Below are 20,268 nucleotides of genomic sequence, written 5' to 3'. Positions count from 1 at the left end.
GGTGAATTTTAACGAGGCAAGCCATAAGTCTGCGTTTACCTTGATGTTTTTCTCTCATCTCTCAGGGAGTCAAAATCAAAAGAAAGGAACGCGAGCCCCAAAGATCCCAAAACATAATGCAGTAAGCTGGGGAGAAGCTCTGTCTACTCCTCATACTAATGCCTGGGACTGTGATGAGTACAGCCTACCAATGGAAAGGAGGTATATATATTTTAAAACTGTTGAATTAAAGCTATCGCAGGATAAATTGACAAAAATAAATACTATGATGAAGTCATCTGACTCACACAAGCGTAATGGGTGGTATGCTGTGAACACCTGTAAACCCTTTGTTCAAACATGTCCTTTTAGTCACACTTTTTACCAAAACTAATTACAGTTTAGATTATTGTCTTTGTCAGGCGGTTTATTATGACAGCAGCTTGCAAATAATTACTTCATAAAATACACATGAACACAACAGAAACAAGCATGCATTCGAGAGATGTGAAGCATTTCAGCAGTAAGAAACAGATGGTTCAGAAAGCCTATTGTTTTCGTCTTTGTGCCTTTTTTCTATGACGGCAATGTGTTGTTTGTTGGCGGACCAGGGGATTTGCACACAGGTCTAATGGGCTGTGACTAATGTGTCGTGACTGCCAGCACCCCTCATTCCTTTAGCCATTACCTCATGTCAGTTGTCCTTTTCTTTCCAGTTTTGATCCAGAGGAGAGAATAGAAGGCTGCCCCACCCTACCAGTAAGAGCGGCAGTCTCATCTCCTGTTGAAGTGTCCTATAGTCACCCACCAAACACAGTATCGCAGGCAGACCTGAGCAATGGCCTGCACGATGGAGCTGAGCACCTCAGGTAATCAGATTGAGACGCTGAATTCCACTATTTCCAACTGACGCTAAACATTTCATCCTTTTGTTTTGACGAGACCGAACACATATTTTGTATTCACTTTTCAGCCAACACGTCGCCAGCCACCATCACCCTCTTTCCCCAACACACACCTACAGCTCCATACCCTTCTGCATGGATACCGATGTACAGGAAGAGGAAGAAGAGGAGGAGGAGGAAGAGGAGGAGGAGGCAGAGGCGGAGACAGACGCAGAGCTCGCTGAGAATCACTACAGCCAACACCACAACCGGCAGAAGCACAAACACCAGCTGCACCACCCCTCTCCACACAAGCTGCTCCTCCATGGGCTGGAGCAGACCCCAGCCTCCAGCACGGGGGATCTGGACCGATCGGTCACAGGGTCCATGGTTAACAGCTGGGGCTCAGCGTCCGAGGACAACATCTCATCTGGCAGGTCCAGTGTTGTCAGCACCTCGGAAGGATCCTTCTTTACAGACGGCGATTTCAACCAGGCAGTGGCCTCTTCACGAGATATTGTAGGCCTGCGCGTGTGCAGATACCCAGAGGAGTCAGGTGAGAGGACTTCTGGGGTGGAAAGTTTGAACACATGATTTAAGGGATGGCAACTGTGCCCATATTAACATCTTAATGATAGCATTTCGCCCAAAGCAACACTGTGACTAATTACAGCCTTTACAGAGCTTGTTATTAATCTTAAATATTTCTCCATAAACTGAAATTCCCCTCGCAATAATCAGTAAAAGTGAGTTAGTTGTTAGTTGGTCAGTGTAAGACTCAGTAGAGGCAAACATAAGCAAAACATTAGCTGTCGTCATATTTTGTTTCACATGTTGTTAAATCCATTAACTTTCGGTTTGAAAAACAAAAATGTCTCTATCATTATTCGACAGTGTATCAACTGTGTGCACATAAGACATGTGATTCCTGATTTGTGCTGAATCTGTGTGATGATGTCAGGCCAACGGCTCCAGCGGCCCAGCAGCCCCATGTCCACTGACAGCAACATGAGTCCTGCAATAACACATAAAAGGCCCAGAAGGCATAAACAGAACCAGCCTGGTCAACAAGGCTACCAGCCCAAAGATGTCTTCAATGATGGTAAAAGCTGAACCGAGAATGAGATCAGAGATTCACTCCTCTTTATCTCCTAATAACTCCAACCTTTTGGGTCTCTCCACTGTGTCCCCAGACTCCTGCATGCCTCTGAATTTTTCCAGCCAGATGTCCCACAGCAACTATAAGGTGAGGGGGGCCACGCTGCCTCGGATGGGCTCTGGGGACGCCCGGGGTCGGCGTGGCAGCACTGGGACTCACAGGGCCAGGGAGGCTACGGAGAGCAACGACAAGCACACGACTCCACCAGGAGGAAAAGGAAGCAGCAAAAGCCGACAGCCCTCAGGCACGGGATGGATCATACTGCACACGTTTTAATGAATCATTTAATGACTAGCCAAATAACATTTTCTTTCTTGTTTCTCCAACAGAATTTGGGGATGTCCTTCTGTACAGCCGTCCCTCTTTCCCATCAGGTCAAGCTCAGAGGGAGCCTGATGACACAAATTCATCCAGCTTCATATCATGTGGAGACTCAAGGACCAAACAGGGAGGACAGGGGGAAGAGGTACATATAAATCAGGAACACACATGTAGCCACAGAATTCTTTGTTAGCTATTTGTCTTTTGTTTATTTACTGTGACACAAGTTAAGTATCAAATCCATTTAATTTCAGAAACCTCAAACCTGTTTTGTTTTCACAGATCCTGAAAAGCTAAGAAGCAATGTGAGCACAACAGGAATACCCTGCAGTGGCTTCATAGAAAGGACTTTGACCTTTCACAATCGAAGAAAGACTTTTAAAAATACTGCACAAAACATGCTATTGTTTTTTCTACTTCAAATTTCTCATTAGGTGTTGAAAAAAAAAGAGTGCCCTCATTTTTTAAGTCTGTAGACTTTAATGATGCACTGTTTATTGTTTGCTTTTTGGGTGACCAGCCTCCAGGAGCCTGAACCGCTGGTTGCTCATTAAAGTGAGATGAATGCACATTTGATGGCGGTCGTGAGTGTCTACATGAATATTGTCCATGGCGACTGCTTGATGCGGTCTGTAAATGATCTTTGCTTGTCAGTTGTCTTGTTATTTTACTATAATTGATATTCAGTCATTACCAGCCATCTTGTACATTCTTGAAATTGTTTACTGCCGCAGAAGTGCTTCAAATTAAAATTTTATATAACTGTTAATGTTTTATAAGTGATGTACATCTTGTCCTTGTATAATTTGTCCTACGTTGGTTATAAAAGCACAATCACTTAATTTTATTGTATGTTTTTGTTATCTGAAATTTCAGTCTGGAGGAAATCAGTCTTTGGAGTCTTGTTAATCATTTCATCAGTTCACTTCAGGCTGAGCAATTGATTGTTGATTGTGATTGTGCATTAAGTTGGGTACATTTGAGCTGCTTTCATTCAGATTTGAACTTTCTATTGTGTGTACTGAGAGATTTGCATGCAGATTCACATGTAAGAGCTTTTACTTAACACCTTGACTGCTTTGTCCCCCCTTTGGGATGTTAACAATATCTGGTCATGGACTGGTTCCATTTATTGTTTTCTCCACTGAGTCCATTTCCTTTAGTCCCGTGTTCCCTTGACCTTTACTTCTTGAGCAGGAGTGAACACTGCACTTCATTTATCGGATTACTGAATTGCTTCCAAACCTAAATTCACTCGTATAGCAATTTTCCTTGAATTAGAAAATCACATTTAAAATGGACACATATCAGAGAGCCAGTAAAGGACAGTGAATATTATGAGGAACTGATGATTAAGAAAACACATTGATATTGTGTATTTATAATTCTAAAGTTACATTTGCATTGGACTCTAGATTTTGGTCATATTGTCCAGCTCTAATCTGTAAATTATATATGGAACAAATATGTCACTTTAACTACTCTGTTTGAATAAATATTGCTGTTCCTTGAGCACCAACAACACATAATCTTTAACTCATTCTTTTAATATTCTTCTATATCACCTGTCCTCTTTGCAGTTGCAACATAAATTCTGATTTTCTGACATGAATAACCAGAAATGGCAACAAAAAAACAACAGCTCATGGTACGATGACCTGAATCTTCACGAACATATTAGAAAATATGTTAAACTCTTGTTTCAAATGATTGTTGATCCTTTCCCTCATCTCTAAAAAACCTAAGCTACAAACAAATATGATGAGTAAGATTTATCCTGGTCCTTTTTCTCACCTTTTGCCTGAAAACACATAAAAAGACCTACATTTGTCCTGAATTTGTCTTTATTTGTTTTAGACTTTGAGAAGTTCAAAGCAAATGCACATACAGTATGACATCACCTCTTGCTCTTGAACCACTTATGTGTATAACACAAAGTTTACCCTTGTTAATACTACAAGAAACATAAATGAAAGGATTTGGTTGATAAACTGCTCACTCTTTGTGTAGAAGTGGCATCAAGGGAAAGATGTCTTTAAGTGTCTTTAACCATCTGTGATTTAGACCATGTCGTTTGCTATGTTTAAAAGCAAAGAGACAATTTAATTGTATTCCAAAAGGCCAGCTATTCTTAAGCATTTGGTGTTTGTTCCGTTATTTATAATTAAAACATCTTCAAAGTGAGTTGTTCTTTTTTTTTTGTTCAGCTCATTATTTCCAAGTGTCGGGTTTCTGCTGAATGCCGTTCGGTTAGTCCCACAGGTTAGCCCGTCCTGTTCTGTGGTTGTGAGGCGATGTGGATGAGGAAATGGAGAGAAAACTGTGAGGACGTGATGAGACGAGGTGTTTAATTAACCTCACCGGTGAACCTCCATCGACAGAGCAGCTGTGTGCTGCTGAAAGAAAAAAAGTTGTACAGATGTCTTCCAATGCATGTGTAAGTATCCAGTTTGGAAGTGGTGCATCGTCCACGTAATGACGAAGATCTTATCACTATACAGAACTCATTTTGAGTCATTAACATGGTTGATCCTGAACCAACTCCACCCGGCAGTGCGGCGAGCAGGTGTGTGGTGTGTGTGTGGTGTCTGTGTGTGTGTGTGTGTAATTTTAGATGGTTTTGACCTCAGTGTGGTTCCATCTGATATTACCCAAATGTGACTGAGAAGACACACTCTTCGGAACGCCACGTGGGATTTCCTGATAAACTGGTTTGGATAATGTTCACTTTGTCTTTGAAAGGGTCAAATTAATCTCACATTTGTTTTATGTTAAAATGCGAACTTGATGGCACGGATACAGATCTCACGGACAGATGCACATTTTATAAAAAGTTTAATAGTTTAATGCAGGGGTGTCCAAACTTTTTGCAACGAGGGCCAAATGTAAAGATGCCCGGGGGCCAATAGTTCCTTTAGACATTTTTTTAACCACAAAAGTTACATGAAAATACACTGTTATAAAACAATTTATTTTTACTGTCACAATTACTTTTATTTATTAAATGACAATGTAACCACAGATAATATAATATAACCAAGTCTGCCTTTCAGTCAGATAACAATGAACACATATAGAATGCCTTACATTTCCATGAGTTAAATAACGTTGCTTAATGAACATTTTAAACAGGAGTTATATGTAATGCAAAGTGGTCTGTTATCATGACACTTTAAAACTAATTCATTTCGCACTTATCTTTGACTAGATCTTTTCAGAAAATCAATAGTTTGTGTCACATCTACAGGTTTTTCACTGTTAATGACATACGTTACCGTTGAACACACTTCACATTTCGCTCATTGTGGCTGCAATTAACCTGTTTTTCACTGAATACCCATTCAAGATAATAACAATAAAGTGCAACCTGTGAAAAACGAAACAAAATAAGATTGAATATTTGGGAATAAAGAGTTTTACTGAGTGTTAGTTACACTGCATATCTTTTCAAAATAACAATAACGTGCAATCTTTGCAAAGCAAAACAAGTGCAGATATGGGACTTTTTTTGGGAGAAGGTTGGTCCAGTAGAGACTGACCACAGTGAGGCTTGTAGGTTATCCAGAGTAACTTTATGGAAGTAGATGTTGCTGTAAATGTTTCATTGTATTAATGCATGGTCAGATACCACCAAAGGACAATACCTCATGTTGTTTGTCTGTGTCCATTTCCTCATTCAGGACATAGTTCTTCTGGTATCTTTCCCCCATCTGTAGAAAGCTGCATTTCATTTGTGGAGGAAGTGACAGTCGGCAAGATGTTGAAGGCCCTAAGAGAGAAAAGAAAAGGAGGCTGGACCTGGAGGACACCGAACAGAAGGACTCTAGAGGTCAGTAGAGTTTGACTCGGGTTTGACCTCATGCAAGTGCAACATTAAGATTTATACTAACTATAACATAGAAAAGATTCCTATTAGAGCATTTAGCTTCCAATTGGTGTCAATCACAATGGTATTAAAGGAAAATATGTGTTTCTTTGTTCAGCTGAATTTGAGGCTAAATACCAGGAAATGTATCAGCAACTGGGCGCAGGAGGATGTGGAGCTGTGTTCGCTGGCTATCGCAGAGAAGATGGTTTGCCCGTAAGTGTCACACACACACACATTAAATCAAATACTCATACACACACATTTAATGAAATACACGCACACACACTTGATATGTTCAGGGAGAGCTAAAACCAGTCTTGTTTGTGTCTCGTAGGTCGCCATTAAACACATAGCAGAAGGCTACGTCTTCTGCAAACACGTGGTGAGTGTTACCATCTGCTTCATTGTGATAACGGTTCTCTCTCTTCCTCAATGTTCTACAGACGCATCGCGGTTTTCTCTCCTCCTTTAACCTTGTTTGTGATGTTTCAGGACTATAATGGGAGGGAGCTCTCCATCGAGGTGGCCGTCATGCTGAGACTGCAGGAGGAAACGAGCGGTCCGCTAGGGCAGGGATTCCCAAAGTGTGGTGCGCGGAGTCAGACTGGCAGCAGGCGCACGTAACAGCAAGCTGCTGTCTGAGAGTGTTTCTATGTCTACAAATTTCGCTGCGTCACTCTTCTGGGCTAAGCCCAGCGCCGCCGCTCCCATAACGCGCATCTGCCGTGTTACGCGCTGACACATCCGTGCACACAGGTGAGCACACTCTCACTAGAAAAACTCACTAGCACCCCCCCCCCCCCCCCCCCCCCCAGACGTCATCGATGGCTCAAATAATCACACACACACATACAGTCTTCCAATCCATCCAATTATAAAAGATGTCATTTAAGATGCTCCCTCTTTGACTTGACGCGAAAGACGGTACACGGGGAACTGGAGTCGGCGATGGGACACGTGGGAATTGGAGTCGGCCGGGGCAGCGATGGGACATAGGGAACTAGGGCTGGCCGGAACTAGGGCTGGCCGGAACGGCAGCGGGACACCATTCTGCAGCATATGGCTATGCTACACCAGCACATCCTGTGAGTAATTTGAATTATTATTATTGTTCTGCCCCACATTTCCATGTGTTGCATTAGAGACGCCACGTGGCGTAGAATGTAATTGTATTTTTGTTCTTGAATCTATCCCTTTGTAAAGAATATATATTATAGCTTAGCATAGCCTAATGTTATGTGCAGAAAGCTTATGTGTAAAGATGGAGTAGACTGGATGAGGGTTAAATTATTGACCTGGCCCCTGACTGATCTAAAGAAGATAACGGTGACATTCTCTAAGGAAGTTTTATACACACCCCCCCCCCCCCCGTCCCCCGCGTCCCTATATCTTAGAAGTGGTCACCGACAAAGAAGCTCAGTATACTCATAGGTTAGAAAGAGCAATCACAGTCCTTACCTCACCGGGCAGGTAGATAAGGAAGGGTCCAGATGCGGCCATTAGTCTCCTTCAGTCATTTATGGCCTCTCTCTGGTCTGAAAACTCTAGGTACCAGCCGGAGGGGGGCCATGCATGATGTCTACTTGTATCCTGATTTCTGAATAAAACGCTAATAATTGTAAAGTAGAAGTCTACCGCTGTTTTTCCCAGTGAGTACCGTCCAGGTGGTGTGTCGCTGTCCAACTCCAACACCTTCTCTCTTACCGTAGTTAGCTACTTTTCTCCTGTACTGCTTGGTATCCTTCATGTATTTTTATGTTGTTGGACAGTTTATAAGTTCATTTCATTTATATAATAAAAGATGATAACTAAAACCCTAAACTCTACTTCAAATTCCTAGGTCTTCTTTTCATGGACCTGCTTTTAGCTATCTGCTAAGCTAATTTATAGAAGCAAGAGCAGAATAATAAAAAATACTTATTACTCAGTCGGCTATCAAATGGCAAGTGGATTAAACACACTGCAGACCAGAGAAACAGCTCAACACACCTGTAACAAGCTATTATGGAGGAAAACCAAGAAGAAAACCCTCTGCGAGACACATCAGATGAATAATCTCAATGGCTAAATAACCACACACACACACAGACACACACACACACACAAACACACTTACAATCTACCAATCCATCCCATTATTGCAGATGTTATTAACAATGCTCCCTCTTTGACTTGACTTACAGGAGGATATCTTCACGGACTCAACCAGGACAGGAAGCAGAACTCCTGGTTGACATCTTCATGGATGCCACCATCGTGCACAGCCATTCTGCAGCATGTGGCTCAGCTATACCAGCACATTCTGTAAGTAATTGGAATTATTATTATATTATTCTAATCATTAATATCCAATGCCAGGCACATGTGTCATCCAGATACTGATGCTGCATGCTCCCTCTCTGACAGGAAGTAGAACGTGAGGAACTCCTTCCGACAGGAAGTAGAACGTGAGGAATTCCTTCTTCGGTGTCGTAGCACCCAGCCGTCCGTGGAGAGAGGATCTCTCTTCGAACAGCCTTTTCCGAGGTTTCTTCCCAAATTTCCATGTTGGGGAGTTTTTCCTCGTCTTCGTAGAGAGCCATGGGCTGGGCCTACATATCATTATAGTGAAAGAGACACGGTATACAAATAAATAATATTGACTGCAAAGATCATTAGTTGTGAGTGAATTGGGATTTGTCAATAAAGGACACACAGTGGTATTTAAATAAATTCAGGGAATTAACAGATACAGACAAAATAAATAGTTAAGTTCACTACAAAAAAAATCTAAATAAAAAAGAATAAAATCAACAAATAAAATGGAGACGACAGTATAGACCAGGAAAAGTAATTTATAGACGTGTTAATCTACTTCCTCTTAATAGATAAATCAGACTTTTATTTTTATCTGGTATACCGTTGCTAGGTATTCATCAAATTATCCATTATGATTCTTTTTAATTGCTTTTATATTAGAATTTATTAGAATATTGATTGCTGATTTTACCGAATTAAGCTTTCTGGATGAATCCACGAAAAATACTACTTTAATATGTTGTTTTAATGATCCAAAACACTTAACGCAGCCACAGTCAATATGTTTATACCAACACTGATGTGAAAGGGTTTTTTGTAGAAAATAAATTCACAGAGAGGAATCGCCTGACTATGCAGTTCACTGCACTGTGACGCCTTTAGCGTCTTTCAGCTCTTTGTTTTGGTTGTGAGGGACTGCAAGTCTAATGTTTTAGTGACTTCTTTCAACTCTCTCATGAGAATCAAAAGCTTTAAAACCACAATTGGTCACTTCCTGCCAAGCAGCTGACATCAGAAAGAAACAATCAATACCAAGCATGGTGAAAATAGTATTTAGCTGCTAAAGAGGCAGGTATTTGCTTCAGGAGTTGGTGGAGGCAAGAAACAAGAGTGAATATTGGGGATACATTTGCAAAGTGGACGGCGCCGTGGTTGTCGGACTTGGTGCGTGGCCGAGAGAGCCACCCTGCGAGCGACGGAAAGAAAATGGCGAAAAACGAATCAAGCGGAAGACTTGCTCTTCTATCAATCTCTTCTCTCCTCATTCTCTTCCTCTATATCTGCAGCCAAAAGCTCGTTCTACCTGACCAAAATTCAGTCTTCCTTCTCTAACCCTAAAAAACTCTTCTCTATCTTTTCCAACCTCCTTGATCCCCCTGTCCCTCCTCCTTCCACCCTTTTGTCGAGCCACTTTGTCGACTACTTTACAAACAAGATAGACGACATACGCCCTCCTTTACTAATCCATCTACTATCACCTCACCAACACGAACTTCTTCATCCCTCTCTTTCCTCTTTCACCCCTGTCTCCCAATCAAGTTCTTAGCTTGGTGACCTCCGCCCGACCAACCACCTGCGCCCTTGACCCCGTCCTGTCTCCCATTCTCCAGGCTGTTGCTCCTGACCTTCTGACCTTTCTCACCCATCTTATTAACAGTTCCCTCTCAACTGGCTGTTTCCCTAACTCTCTGAAGGAGGCGAGTCAACCCTCTCCTGAAGAAACCCACGCTTGACCCGTCTGAAGTCAGCAACTACAGACCGGTCTCTCTTCTTCCTTTTCTCTCCAAAACTCTGGAGCGAGCTATCTTGAGCCAAGTGTCCTCCTATCTCCACAGTAACAGCCTTCTTGACCCTCACCAGTCTGGATTCAAGGCCGGCCACTCGACAGAGACTGCCCTCCTTGCTGTCTCTGAGCAGCTTCACACTGCTAGAGCAGCCTCTCTCTCCTCTGTCCTTATCCTTCGAGACTGTTAAGAATATAAAAATGCATACATAGTACCCCATGTCCCTCACTTTGCATTAAGGCCCCGAAGCACCAAACCTCGTGTCCTTCTATGACTCAATTCCGTTTTCGGGCTCTGACCAGAGAACAGCTCATACGCATGCTCACCCACATGTTTTGGAACATACTGACACTGCTGGATAAGAAGCACAGATACTGTAGGAACAAACACTTCTTGACCTCGGCCAGAAGATGACACATCCACACAGGGAAGATAATCAGGAACTCTGTGCAACCCTTGGCTCTGACCTCACCCTGACCGCTCAGTCGTAGAATTGAGATTTAAATAAGAGCCGTACCTGTCACCGTCAAAGAACTTGTTTATGTAAGCAACAGATAGTTTTAATGCCTTTTTAGTTTCTATTATATTAAAGAAACTACACAGCTCCTGCTTTAGATGGAGAACAACACACACACACACTGATTATGAGGATGACGAGAAGATCGTGAGCCAAGAGGGTGGGACCACCCTGAGCTCCATCAGAAGGTGTTCAAAGTCTAAACCAGGAACACCTCCATCTGTTTTAACCAACCACTGCTGCTGTCGTGAGCCCAGAGGGTGGGACCACCCTGAGCTCCAACGATGAGACGGACAAAGATTAAACCGAGTGACGTCTCCATCTATATTATCTAATCACGCTTGCTCTTAAAGATATAAAGAGTCATGTTCTCCTGGAGAAGGCCAGTCTGTTACTGAACAATGCTTTGAGCTGACTTCATCCAGGCCCGTGCTGCACGTTAAATGTTTTGTGTCTTTGAGACTTTTGTTCTACCACACTTAATAAACCCACTTTGTTTTGAATTTTACTTTGCCGTCCTGGTCATCTTTTCCCAACCTTCGACAAGACCTTTCTGCAGCATTTGACACCGTGAACCACCAGATCCTTATCTCTTCTCTTCAGGACCTGGGGATCTCAGGCACTGCACTCGCGCTTTTCTCTTCCTACCTTAACGACCGCACTTACCAGGTAACTTGGAGAGGATCTGTGTCTGATCCTTGTCCTCTCACTACTGGGGTTCCTCAAGGCTCCGTCCTGGGTCCCCTCCTCTTCTCTCTGTACACAAATTCTCCCGGCTCTGTCATTCGTTCGCATGGCTTCTCCTACCATAGCTATGCTGATGACACCCAACTGATCTTCTCGTTTCCACCGGCCGAAACACGGGTGGCGGTGCGAATCTCTGCCTGTCTGACCGACATCTCTCAGTGGATGTCTGCTCACCACCTGAAGATCAACCCTGACAAGACCGAGCTACTATTCCTTCCAGGAAAGGCTCCCCACCCATGACCTGACTACCACCTTCAACAGCTCTGTGTTGGCCCCTACCCTGACTGCCAGGAACCTCGGGTGACACTAGACAGTCAACCTCCCTGACAGCCAACATCGCTGCGACGACGCGTTCCTGCACAACATCAGGAGAATACGGCCTCTTCTTACTCAGAAGGCGGCACAGGTTCTGGTCCAGGCTCTGATCATTTCACGCCTTGACTACTGCAACTCCTCCTGGCTGGTCTACCGCTAAGGCCATCCGACCTCTGCAGCTCATCCAGAATGCAGCAGCTCGACTGGTCTTCAGTCTCCCGAAATTCACCCACACCACTCCGCCCTTCGATCTCTTCACTGGTTACCGTGGCTGCCCGCATCCGCTTCAAAACACTGGTTCTGGCGCATCGTGCTCTAAACGGTTCGGGCCCCGCCTACATCCGGTATATGGTCACACCGTACACCCCGGCACGCTCCCTCCGCTCGGCAACAGCCAATCGACTTGTGACTCCTGCACCTCGAGCTAATCACTCGAAAACCAGACTGTTTGCTGTCCTGGCTCCTCAGTGGTGGAACGAGCTCCCCACTGACATCAGGACAGCAGAAAGTCTCTACATCTTCCGCCTGAGACTGAAAACACATCTTTTCCGACTATATCTGGATTAAAACACAGATTTGCATTTCAGTGGCACTGGGATGGCACTTATTGTGGTGCTTTTGTGGTTCGACTGAGTTGAGGAAGTGTTGCTTCCTGTGTTCTTGTAGTTCTTGGTTTGTACTCTAGGTTGAATGCACTTATTGTAAGTCGCTTTGGATAAAAGCGTCTGCTAAATGACATGTAATGTAATGTAACAGACACACAACTCCAGATAAATGCTGTTGTTGCTCTGTATTTGCTGAATGTGTCAATAGGAAAGTGCTCGCTAACAAGATCGCCGCCTCATAGTCGTGTTTATAGCTAATTACGCTGTCTTCAAATGGCCAAAAATCTGTTATTGCAGGTTAAACTTGTGTCTTTGTGCAAATATATAGCATAGGCAATACAATCTCCAGACACATTTCAAAGGTCAACTGGCCTAAAGGGACCAGGAGAGAGACATGATAAATAAAGAAAACCTTTTCTTTCAGTCATTAAACCTTAAATTCTTACAAGGAATGCTCCATTCGACCTAGAAACAATTGAAGTCCCCACTTGGCGGTGGTTCAACACACACAGCCAACGGGCAGATTACCAGAGGTAGAAGGATGATCTCCTTGCCTTTCAAGTAGGATCATACTTCTCAGGAAAGTGCCTCCCTCCACCAAAACACAACAGAACTGGGAAACCTTTTGGGGACAGAACAAAGTAAAGTACATCAAGGAGGTAAAGGGACTGACAGTGCAAGAAATAACCTAAATCACTCTTGGTTATTCTGATGATCTAGAAGGAACGCCAGAAAGCTAAGTACTGTATAACTAAAGTAAATATACAGTACTTTTTAAGCCACAGTTAGTTATATTAAAACAAACCAGTTTTAATATAGATAACACAATGAGCCAAGGAGGCTCTAAACTCTCAAACGATGCATTGAAATGGAACATGTATGATATTTTCTGTGAAGATTTTCTATGTCATTCTCACATGTAGATGCTGATGTTACAGGTCTCAGAGCTGGATGATAGACTTGTGCATGAGAAAACAGAAATAAATCGGACAGACAACCGCTCGGCTTCTGCATTCAGCGTCTTCTCAAGTTATTTTATTTTATTTGACATTTCCAGTGAAAACAATCATCTCTACTTGTTGGTCCATTTCTCCCTGACCAAACACAACAATAATTTACATTACTATGTATAGTCAACCCATATGTTGCCACCTGAAGTTTGAGCTCTTCTTTACTGCGCCTTGGCAATGCGCCCAGAGTCACTGTGGCATTCATGATGAAGACTTTACTGATGATGGCGGCGTTGCGTCACTACGGCGAACCGTTAACAAATTACTAACAAACATTTACAACACTTATGTATAAATTTCAGTCACATTAATTAATATATTCAGTCTGAATTGACCGACCAGAACATAACAAATGCATTCATTTAATTATTAAGAAAAAGGTAGAATGTACACGAGTCAGACAAGAGGTTACACAGGGCAAATATCAGTCTAGCTAGCACTTGACAGTAAATCTTTTCAAACAGCATAGCTGTTAAACAAAACACAAAGTAATCTTCTAAAAAACATTGGTACACAAATAGGTTATATTTGGGTGTACTTTACCAGTTTACTAATTTGAGAAAACAGAAATAAATCAGACAAGCAACAGCTCGGCTTCTGCATTCAGGGTCTTCTCAAGTTATGAGGATCAACTGGGCCCAGTAGGCTGTCATCAACTGGGCACAGTTGGTACTACACATCACAGAAACGTGTTCATTAAGAAATTGCATTGGCACCAAAATTGCCTCACAATGAGGCCTACAATTACATAGCCTAAAGCAGGAGACAGTTACCCTCTAAAAACGTAACATTTTCCTATCCATGCAAGTAGCCTACATATATAAATTAGAAATGCACCAAAATAGCCACAGGCTTACTTTCGTAACTAAATGAAGCCTGTGGCTTTTTTGAAAGAGTGGGAAAAGCTTACAGTACCAGGTATTCCCAGGCAGTCTCCCGTCCAAGTACTGACCAGGCCCGACCCTGCTTAGCTTCCGAGATCAGACGAGATCGGGCGTGTTCAGGGTGGTATGGCCGTAAGTGAAAAGTGAGCTTTCAAATGAGCCTTTTGAAGAAACGGAGACAAAAATGTATAAAAATAAAATAATAAAAAAATTCTCCCCTTATCATCCGCGGGCCGGATGTGACGTACAGTCGGGCCGTAACCCTGGCACCACTGCTGTCATGTGGAGAGGCACACTACGCGTTAACACTTCTCGGGTCGCATCGCTCTGCCGTGATACGTGCCGACACATTCGCGCACACTCTCACTAGCACTCCCCCCCGTCAACAACGCTCGCCGTGGGTCATCTGCTTCACTCTTCTGGGCTAAGCCCCAGATGTATCAAAATCCTAGAGACGCCCCTGGCGTGGCCTAAAAAGTTTGGGAACCCCTGCGCTAGGGGCACCAGTATTCCTACTAGACTGGTACAATCTGGACAAGGAGCTGATCCTGGTCCACGAGAGGCCGGTCCCTTGCAAAGACCTACTTAACGACATCAAGGACAAAGGAGGCTCCTTACCAGAGGAGGAGGCCAAGGTAACAGCTGGAGGGTCTTGTGTGTTTTAAACTTTGTACAGGAACTTAGAGGCTACTTAAGGGATTTATTTAGCAATCAAGGGTTGAATTTACACATGTCAACCCCCGTCACCTCTCTCTTTTTGTCAGATCATACTTAAACAGCTGGTGGATGCAGCAGTCGACCTGCAGGAGAAACACATTTTTCACCAGGACATAAAGGTGGAGAACATTTTGATCGAGACCGGCTCGGACATCCCGCGAGTTCGTCTTATTGATTTTGGACTGAGCCGCTTCGTGAAGAAAGGGGCCTCATACCGCCGATACTACGGTGAAACTTCCAGCTTTACTCCGGCCCTTCACCCACCTGAGACCTTAACCTTGAAACAAAGCTCCGATCTAATTATCACATCTGTATATTCTAGGCACCTATCAACACGTACCTCCACAGTGGTACAGCTGTAACCAGAACAGACCCGGACCCACCACGGTGTGGCAGATGGGAGTGGTCCTGTTCGAAACGCTCCACACCGGTGAAGACTTTATGACCAAGAGGTTCATGGAAAAGTCTCTGACAATCAGCGAGACGCTGTCCGAAAGTAAGAAGAAACATCCTCACACACATGTCAGCAGACACAATTCTGTTCATTTTATGTTTCACCCTCAGCTTCCTCCTCCTGCGCTCTCTCCAGATTGCCAGGACTTCTTAAGACTGTGTTTGATGGAAGACCCCAAACAACGTCCTTCCCTGAAGCAGCTCAGACGTCATCGATGGCTCAAATAATCACACACACACATACAGTCTTCCAATCCATCCAATTATAAAAGATGTCATTTAAGATGCTCCCTCTTTGACTTGACGCGAAAGACGGTACACGGGGAACTGGAGTCGGCGATGGGACACGTGGGAATTGGAGTCGGCCAGGGCGGCGACGGGACGCGGAGAACTAGAGCTGGTCGGGGGGGCGACGGGACGCAGGGAAGTGGAGTCGGCCGGGGTGGTGAGGAGACGCGGGGAACTAGGGCTGGCCCAGGGGACGACGGGACATGGGGAACTAGAGCTGGCCGGGGCGGCGACGGGACGCAGGGAACTGGAGTCGGCCGGGGCGGCGACGGTACACGGGGAATTGGAGTCGGCCGGGGCAGCGATGGGACATAGGGAACTAGGGCTGGCCGGAACTAGGGCTGGCCGGAACGGCGGCGGGACACCATTCTGCAGCATATGGCTATGCTACACCAGCACATCCTGTGAGTAATTAGAATTATTATTATTGTTCTGCCCCACATTTCCATATGTTGCATTAGAGACGCCACGTGGCGTAGAATGTAATTGTATTTTTGTTCTTGAATCTATCCCTTCTCTCTTACCGTAGTTAGCTACTTTTCTCCTGTACTGCTTGGTATCCTTCATGTATTTTTATGTTGTTGGACAGTTTATAAGTTCATTTCATTTATATAATAAAAGATGATAACTAAAACCCTAAACTCTACTTCGAATTCCTAGGTCTTCTTTTCATGGACCTGCTTTTAGCTATCTGCTAAACTAATTTATAGAAGCAAGAGCAGAATAATAAAAAAGACTTATTACTCAGTCGGCTATCAAATGGCAAGTGGATTAAACACACTGCAGACCAGAGAAACAGCTCAACACACCTGTAACAAGCTATTATGGAGGAAAACCAAGAAGAAAACCCTCTGCGAGACACATCAGATGAATAATCTCAATGGCTAAATAACCACACACACACACACACACACACACACACACACACACACACACACACACACACACACACAAACACACTTACAATCTACCAATCCATCCCATTATTGCAGATGTTATTAACAATGCTCCCTCTTTGACTTGACTTACAGGAGGATATCTTCAAGGACTCAACCAGGACAGGAAGCAGAACTCCTGGTTGACATCTTCATGGATGCCACCATCGTGCACAGCCATTCTGCAGCATATGGCTCAGCTATACCAGCACATTCTGTAAGTAATTGGAATTATTATTATATTATTCTAATCATTAATATCCAATGCCAGGCACACGTGTCATCCAGATACTGATGCTGCATGCTCCCTCTCTGACAGGAAGTAGAACGTGAGGAACTCCTTCCGACAGGAAGTAGAACGTGAGGAATTCCTTCTTCGGTGTCGTAGCACCCAGCCGTCCGTGGAGAGAGGATCTCTCTTCGAACAGCCTTTCCCGAGGTTTCTTCCCAAATTTCCATGTTGGGGAGTTTTTCCTCGTCTTCGTCGAGAGCCATGGGCTGGGCCTACATATCATTATAGTGAAAGAGACACGGTATACAAATAAATAATATTGACTGCAAAGATCATTAGTTGTGAGTGAATTGGGATTTGTCAATAAAGGACACACAGTGGTATTTAAATAAATTCAGGGAATTAACAGATACAGACAAAATAAATAGTTAAGTTCACTACAAAAAAAATCTAAATAAAAAAATAAAATCAACAAATAAAATGGAGACGACAGTATAGACCAGGAAAAGTAATTTATAGACGTGTTAATCTACTTCCTCTTAATAGATAAATCAGACTTTTATTTTTATCTGGTATACCTTTGCTAGGTATTCATCAAATTGTCCATTATGATTCTTTTTAATTGCTTTTATATTAGAATTTATTAGAATATTGATTGCTGATTTTACCGAATTAAGCTTTCTGGATGAATCCACGAAAAATACTACTTTAATATGTTGTTTTAATGATCCAAAACACTTAACGCAGCCACAGTCAATATGTTTATACCAACACTGATGTGAAAGGGTTTTTTGTAGAAAATAAATTCACAGAGAGGAATCGCCTGACTATGCAGTTCACTGCACTGTGACGCCTTTAGCGTCTTTCAGCTCTTTGTTTTGGTTGTGAGGGACTGCAAGTCTAATGTTTTAGTGACTTCTTTCAACTCTCTCATGAGAATCAAAAGCTTTAAAACCACAATTGGTCACTTCCTGCCAAGCAGCTGACATCAGAAAGAAACAATCAATACCAAGCATGCACTCAAAGAAATAACTTGTAGGATTTACTTAATAAAATCCTCGTAACAATTTGCACTAACACTAACTAAGTAACTTTTACTGTTGAAGGATTAAGTAAATCCTACTAGACAGTGTTAAGTATAACATACTTAATTTTAGAGTAAATAACCATGAAAATACTAAGTAATTGTTACTTAATTATGCTTAAACATAACTAATATTTATTTAGCTAATTAAGTAAAGTCTACTTAACTTTTTCACAAACAGAAATTTCAATGTTATGAAATTATTAAGTAAAATCTATCATTTAGAGTTATGAATTAACTAAGTAGATATTATTATACTTTATAAATTAGGATTTACTTAATAAAATCCTCGTAACAATTTGCACTAACACTAACTAAGTAACTTTTACTGTTGAAGGATTAAGTAAATCCTACTAGACAGTGTTAAGTATAACATACTTAATTTTAGAGTAAATAACCATAATCTATATACATCACAAATCACAGCCACAATGCAATTCAAAATATTTATTTTGTCAGCAAATAAGATTCAATTTTATAAAAACTCTTGTTTTTCTTAAATAAAAATTCAGTGTCAAGAAATTCACACTTAGGATAATAAAGAAAAATAAAATACAAATATATAAACATTTGTTTTAATCTGCAATCAAGTGACAGAACAGGTGCCGAACTTGACACAACACCAACATGAATGTTGAAACAGTCTGTGTACATTTATGCAACCCTGCATCACAAAAATTACGTTCCCCCAGACCTAAAATTCAATTTGCAGTTACGTTTGACTGAAATGTATTTCTCTCCAGATTACGTTTGTATTTGACGTATTACAAATACGTCTCTGATCAACGTATCTTTGCCGTTTGTTATCTCTCTTTTCTACAATTCTGTTATGAATTGGAAAAAGCGTCCTCTAGTCTTATTTATTATTATTTTATATGTTTCGCTCGTATTCTGACAGCAATAAGCGTTGTAACGGATCATATGAATTGTCGTGAAGATTTACTGCTGGTGACTCTCCTTTATTTTCTTTCTTTAGGTGACAATACATTAATTAAAACTGTAAACTATCACCACCTCATCACCACCTTAACAGAGTTAGTCCCATACGGGTCAAATCAACTATTAAACTTGTTATAAAATGCGCATTTGTCCGTAATCTACACCATAAAGTTCGCATTTTAACCTAAAACAAAGTGCGCTTCCTTTGAACCTTTCAAAATAAATGTCAGATTTATCTGTTAAGCTTGAAGTAGTATAAAACGTCTATATTTATTCAAACAATACAATATAAAAGGCATACACACACACACACACACTGACAGAAACACATAGACACTCACATACGTACACACACACACACAGGCAGAGACACACACATACTCACACACAGACACACACTCATACGCACACAGAATGACAGACGCACACACACAGACACACACTGACACATACATACACACACAGGCAGAGACACACACACACAGGCAGAGACACACACATATACACATGCACGCATACTCTGCAGACTGACCCTTGACCTCCCAATTGTCTCTCAGATATAACCCTCCTGCTTTATATTACATATATTATATCTACCTAAATATAAGACTTTGAGGTCGTGGGGGGAATCCCCTCCAAAACCTTCACAAGAGAAAATTGTCACCGTGCCAATAACCCTTGTACGATGCTTAAAACCAGTCTTTTAGTAAATAAATCGCATCCCGCCAACATCTCCTTGCCTTCAAGGAGGATCGATACGTCAACGGGATCTTCTCCATCGGTGCCACGGACAACCACGATCCTCACGATGTGTTGAGATGCATCACTGCGGCTGTCCACCTGTATATAACATACAATAAGAATTTAGACAATGGTATCAACATATTAATTAACTAACAGCTAATTAAACATTACACAAACTTTGATACAATAAAATGAATAAATACATTTTAAAAACTTACCAGGCAGTCTTCAAATAACGCCTCCTCTTTCTCACCAAGGTACAGGATAAGGCTGCGGATAATAGTTTCTCGTTTCATCCCAATGCTTTGGTTCTGTGAATAAATAAATATGTTGTCAATACTGAACCCCTTCATGCAAAATGAACTGCATACATCTGCAGAAACAGTGAAAGCAAGACTCATTTGTGGAAGCATGGAGTGTGGAGGAACATAGAAGCAACAGAGTAGGAGTAAGCCCCTGTCAACAACCACTTAAGTTAAATGTGACTAAAAATAATATATCGCCA

The 20,268-nt window shown here is 42.3% G+C and overlaps 2 protein-coding genes and 1 non-coding gene across 4 annotated transcripts in view; 2 read left to right on the top strand and 1 right to left on the bottom strand.

Moving 5' to 3' along the window:
• LOC130189654 (roundabout homolog 1-like) overlaps positions 1-4,527 on the top strand; it is a 71,698-nt gene extending 67,171 nt beyond the window's left edge. Inside the window, exons 24-30 of one of the 2 annotated variants that reach the window (XM_056408568.1) lie at positions 66-201; positions 696-848; positions 953-1,419; positions 1,825-1,965; positions 2,057-2,266; positions 2,352-2,488; positions 2,626-4,527. In XM_056408568.1, the coding sequence (XP_056264543.1) occupies positions 66-201; positions 696-848; positions 953-1,419; positions 1,825-1,965; positions 2,057-2,266; positions 2,352-2,488; positions 2,626-2,640 (1,259 nt within the window). In that variant the 3' untranslated portion in view covers positions 2,641-4,527. The other variant, XM_056408578.1, reaches the window with a different exon arrangement.
• A 338-nt stretch (positions 4,528-4,865) lies between these two features.
• LOC130191701 (serine/threonine-protein kinase pim-2-like) lies at positions 4,866-15,769 on the top strand. The gene is made up of 9 exons (XM_056411364.1): positions 4,866-4,909; positions 6,060-6,172; positions 6,327-6,424; positions 6,546-6,593; positions 6,704-6,774; positions 14,850-15,006; positions 15,136-15,316; positions 15,411-15,584; positions 15,678-15,769. The coding sequence occupies exons 1-9, from the start codon at positions 4,866-4,868 to the stop codon at positions 15,767-15,769; spliced, it is 978 nt and encodes a 325-aa protein (XP_056267339.1).
• Positions 14,391-14,509, bottom strand: LOC130192074 (5S ribosomal RNA). Its single transcript, XR_008831336.1, has one exon. It is a non-coding gene; the product is annotated as a 5S ribosomal RNA (ribosomal RNA).
• Positions 15,770-20,268: the final 4,499 nt, after the last annotated feature.

This window comes from Pseudoliparis swirei, chromosome 3 (genome assembly GCF_029220125.1).
Source record: "Pseudoliparis swirei isolate HS2019 ecotype Mariana Trench chromosome 3, NWPU_hadal_v1, whole genome shotgun sequence".
Classification (NCBI taxonomy): Eukaryota; Metazoa; Chordata; class Actinopteri; order Perciformes; family Liparidae; genus Pseudoliparis; species Pseudoliparis swirei.
Note: the sequence above shows the minus strand (reverse complement) of the source record. Positions and strands in the feature narration are given on the sequence as shown.

What these genes read in the sequence shown, in the direction of transcription:
- LOC130191701 (XM_056411364.1), top strand. Translation starts at nt 4,866, where the DNA reads ATGGTTGATCCTGAACCAACTCCACCCGGCAGTGCGGCGAGCAG. An exon ending in GCAGAGAAGATGGTTTGCCC is followed by an intron (nt 6,425 to 6,545) that starts GTAAGTGTCACA and finishes TGTGTCTCGTAG; the next exon opens with GTCGCCATTAAACACATAGC. An exon ending in CTCATACCGCCGATACTACG is followed by an intron (nt 15,317 to 15,410) that starts GTGAAACTTCCA and finishes TGTATATTCTAG; the next exon opens with GCACCTATCAACACGTACCT.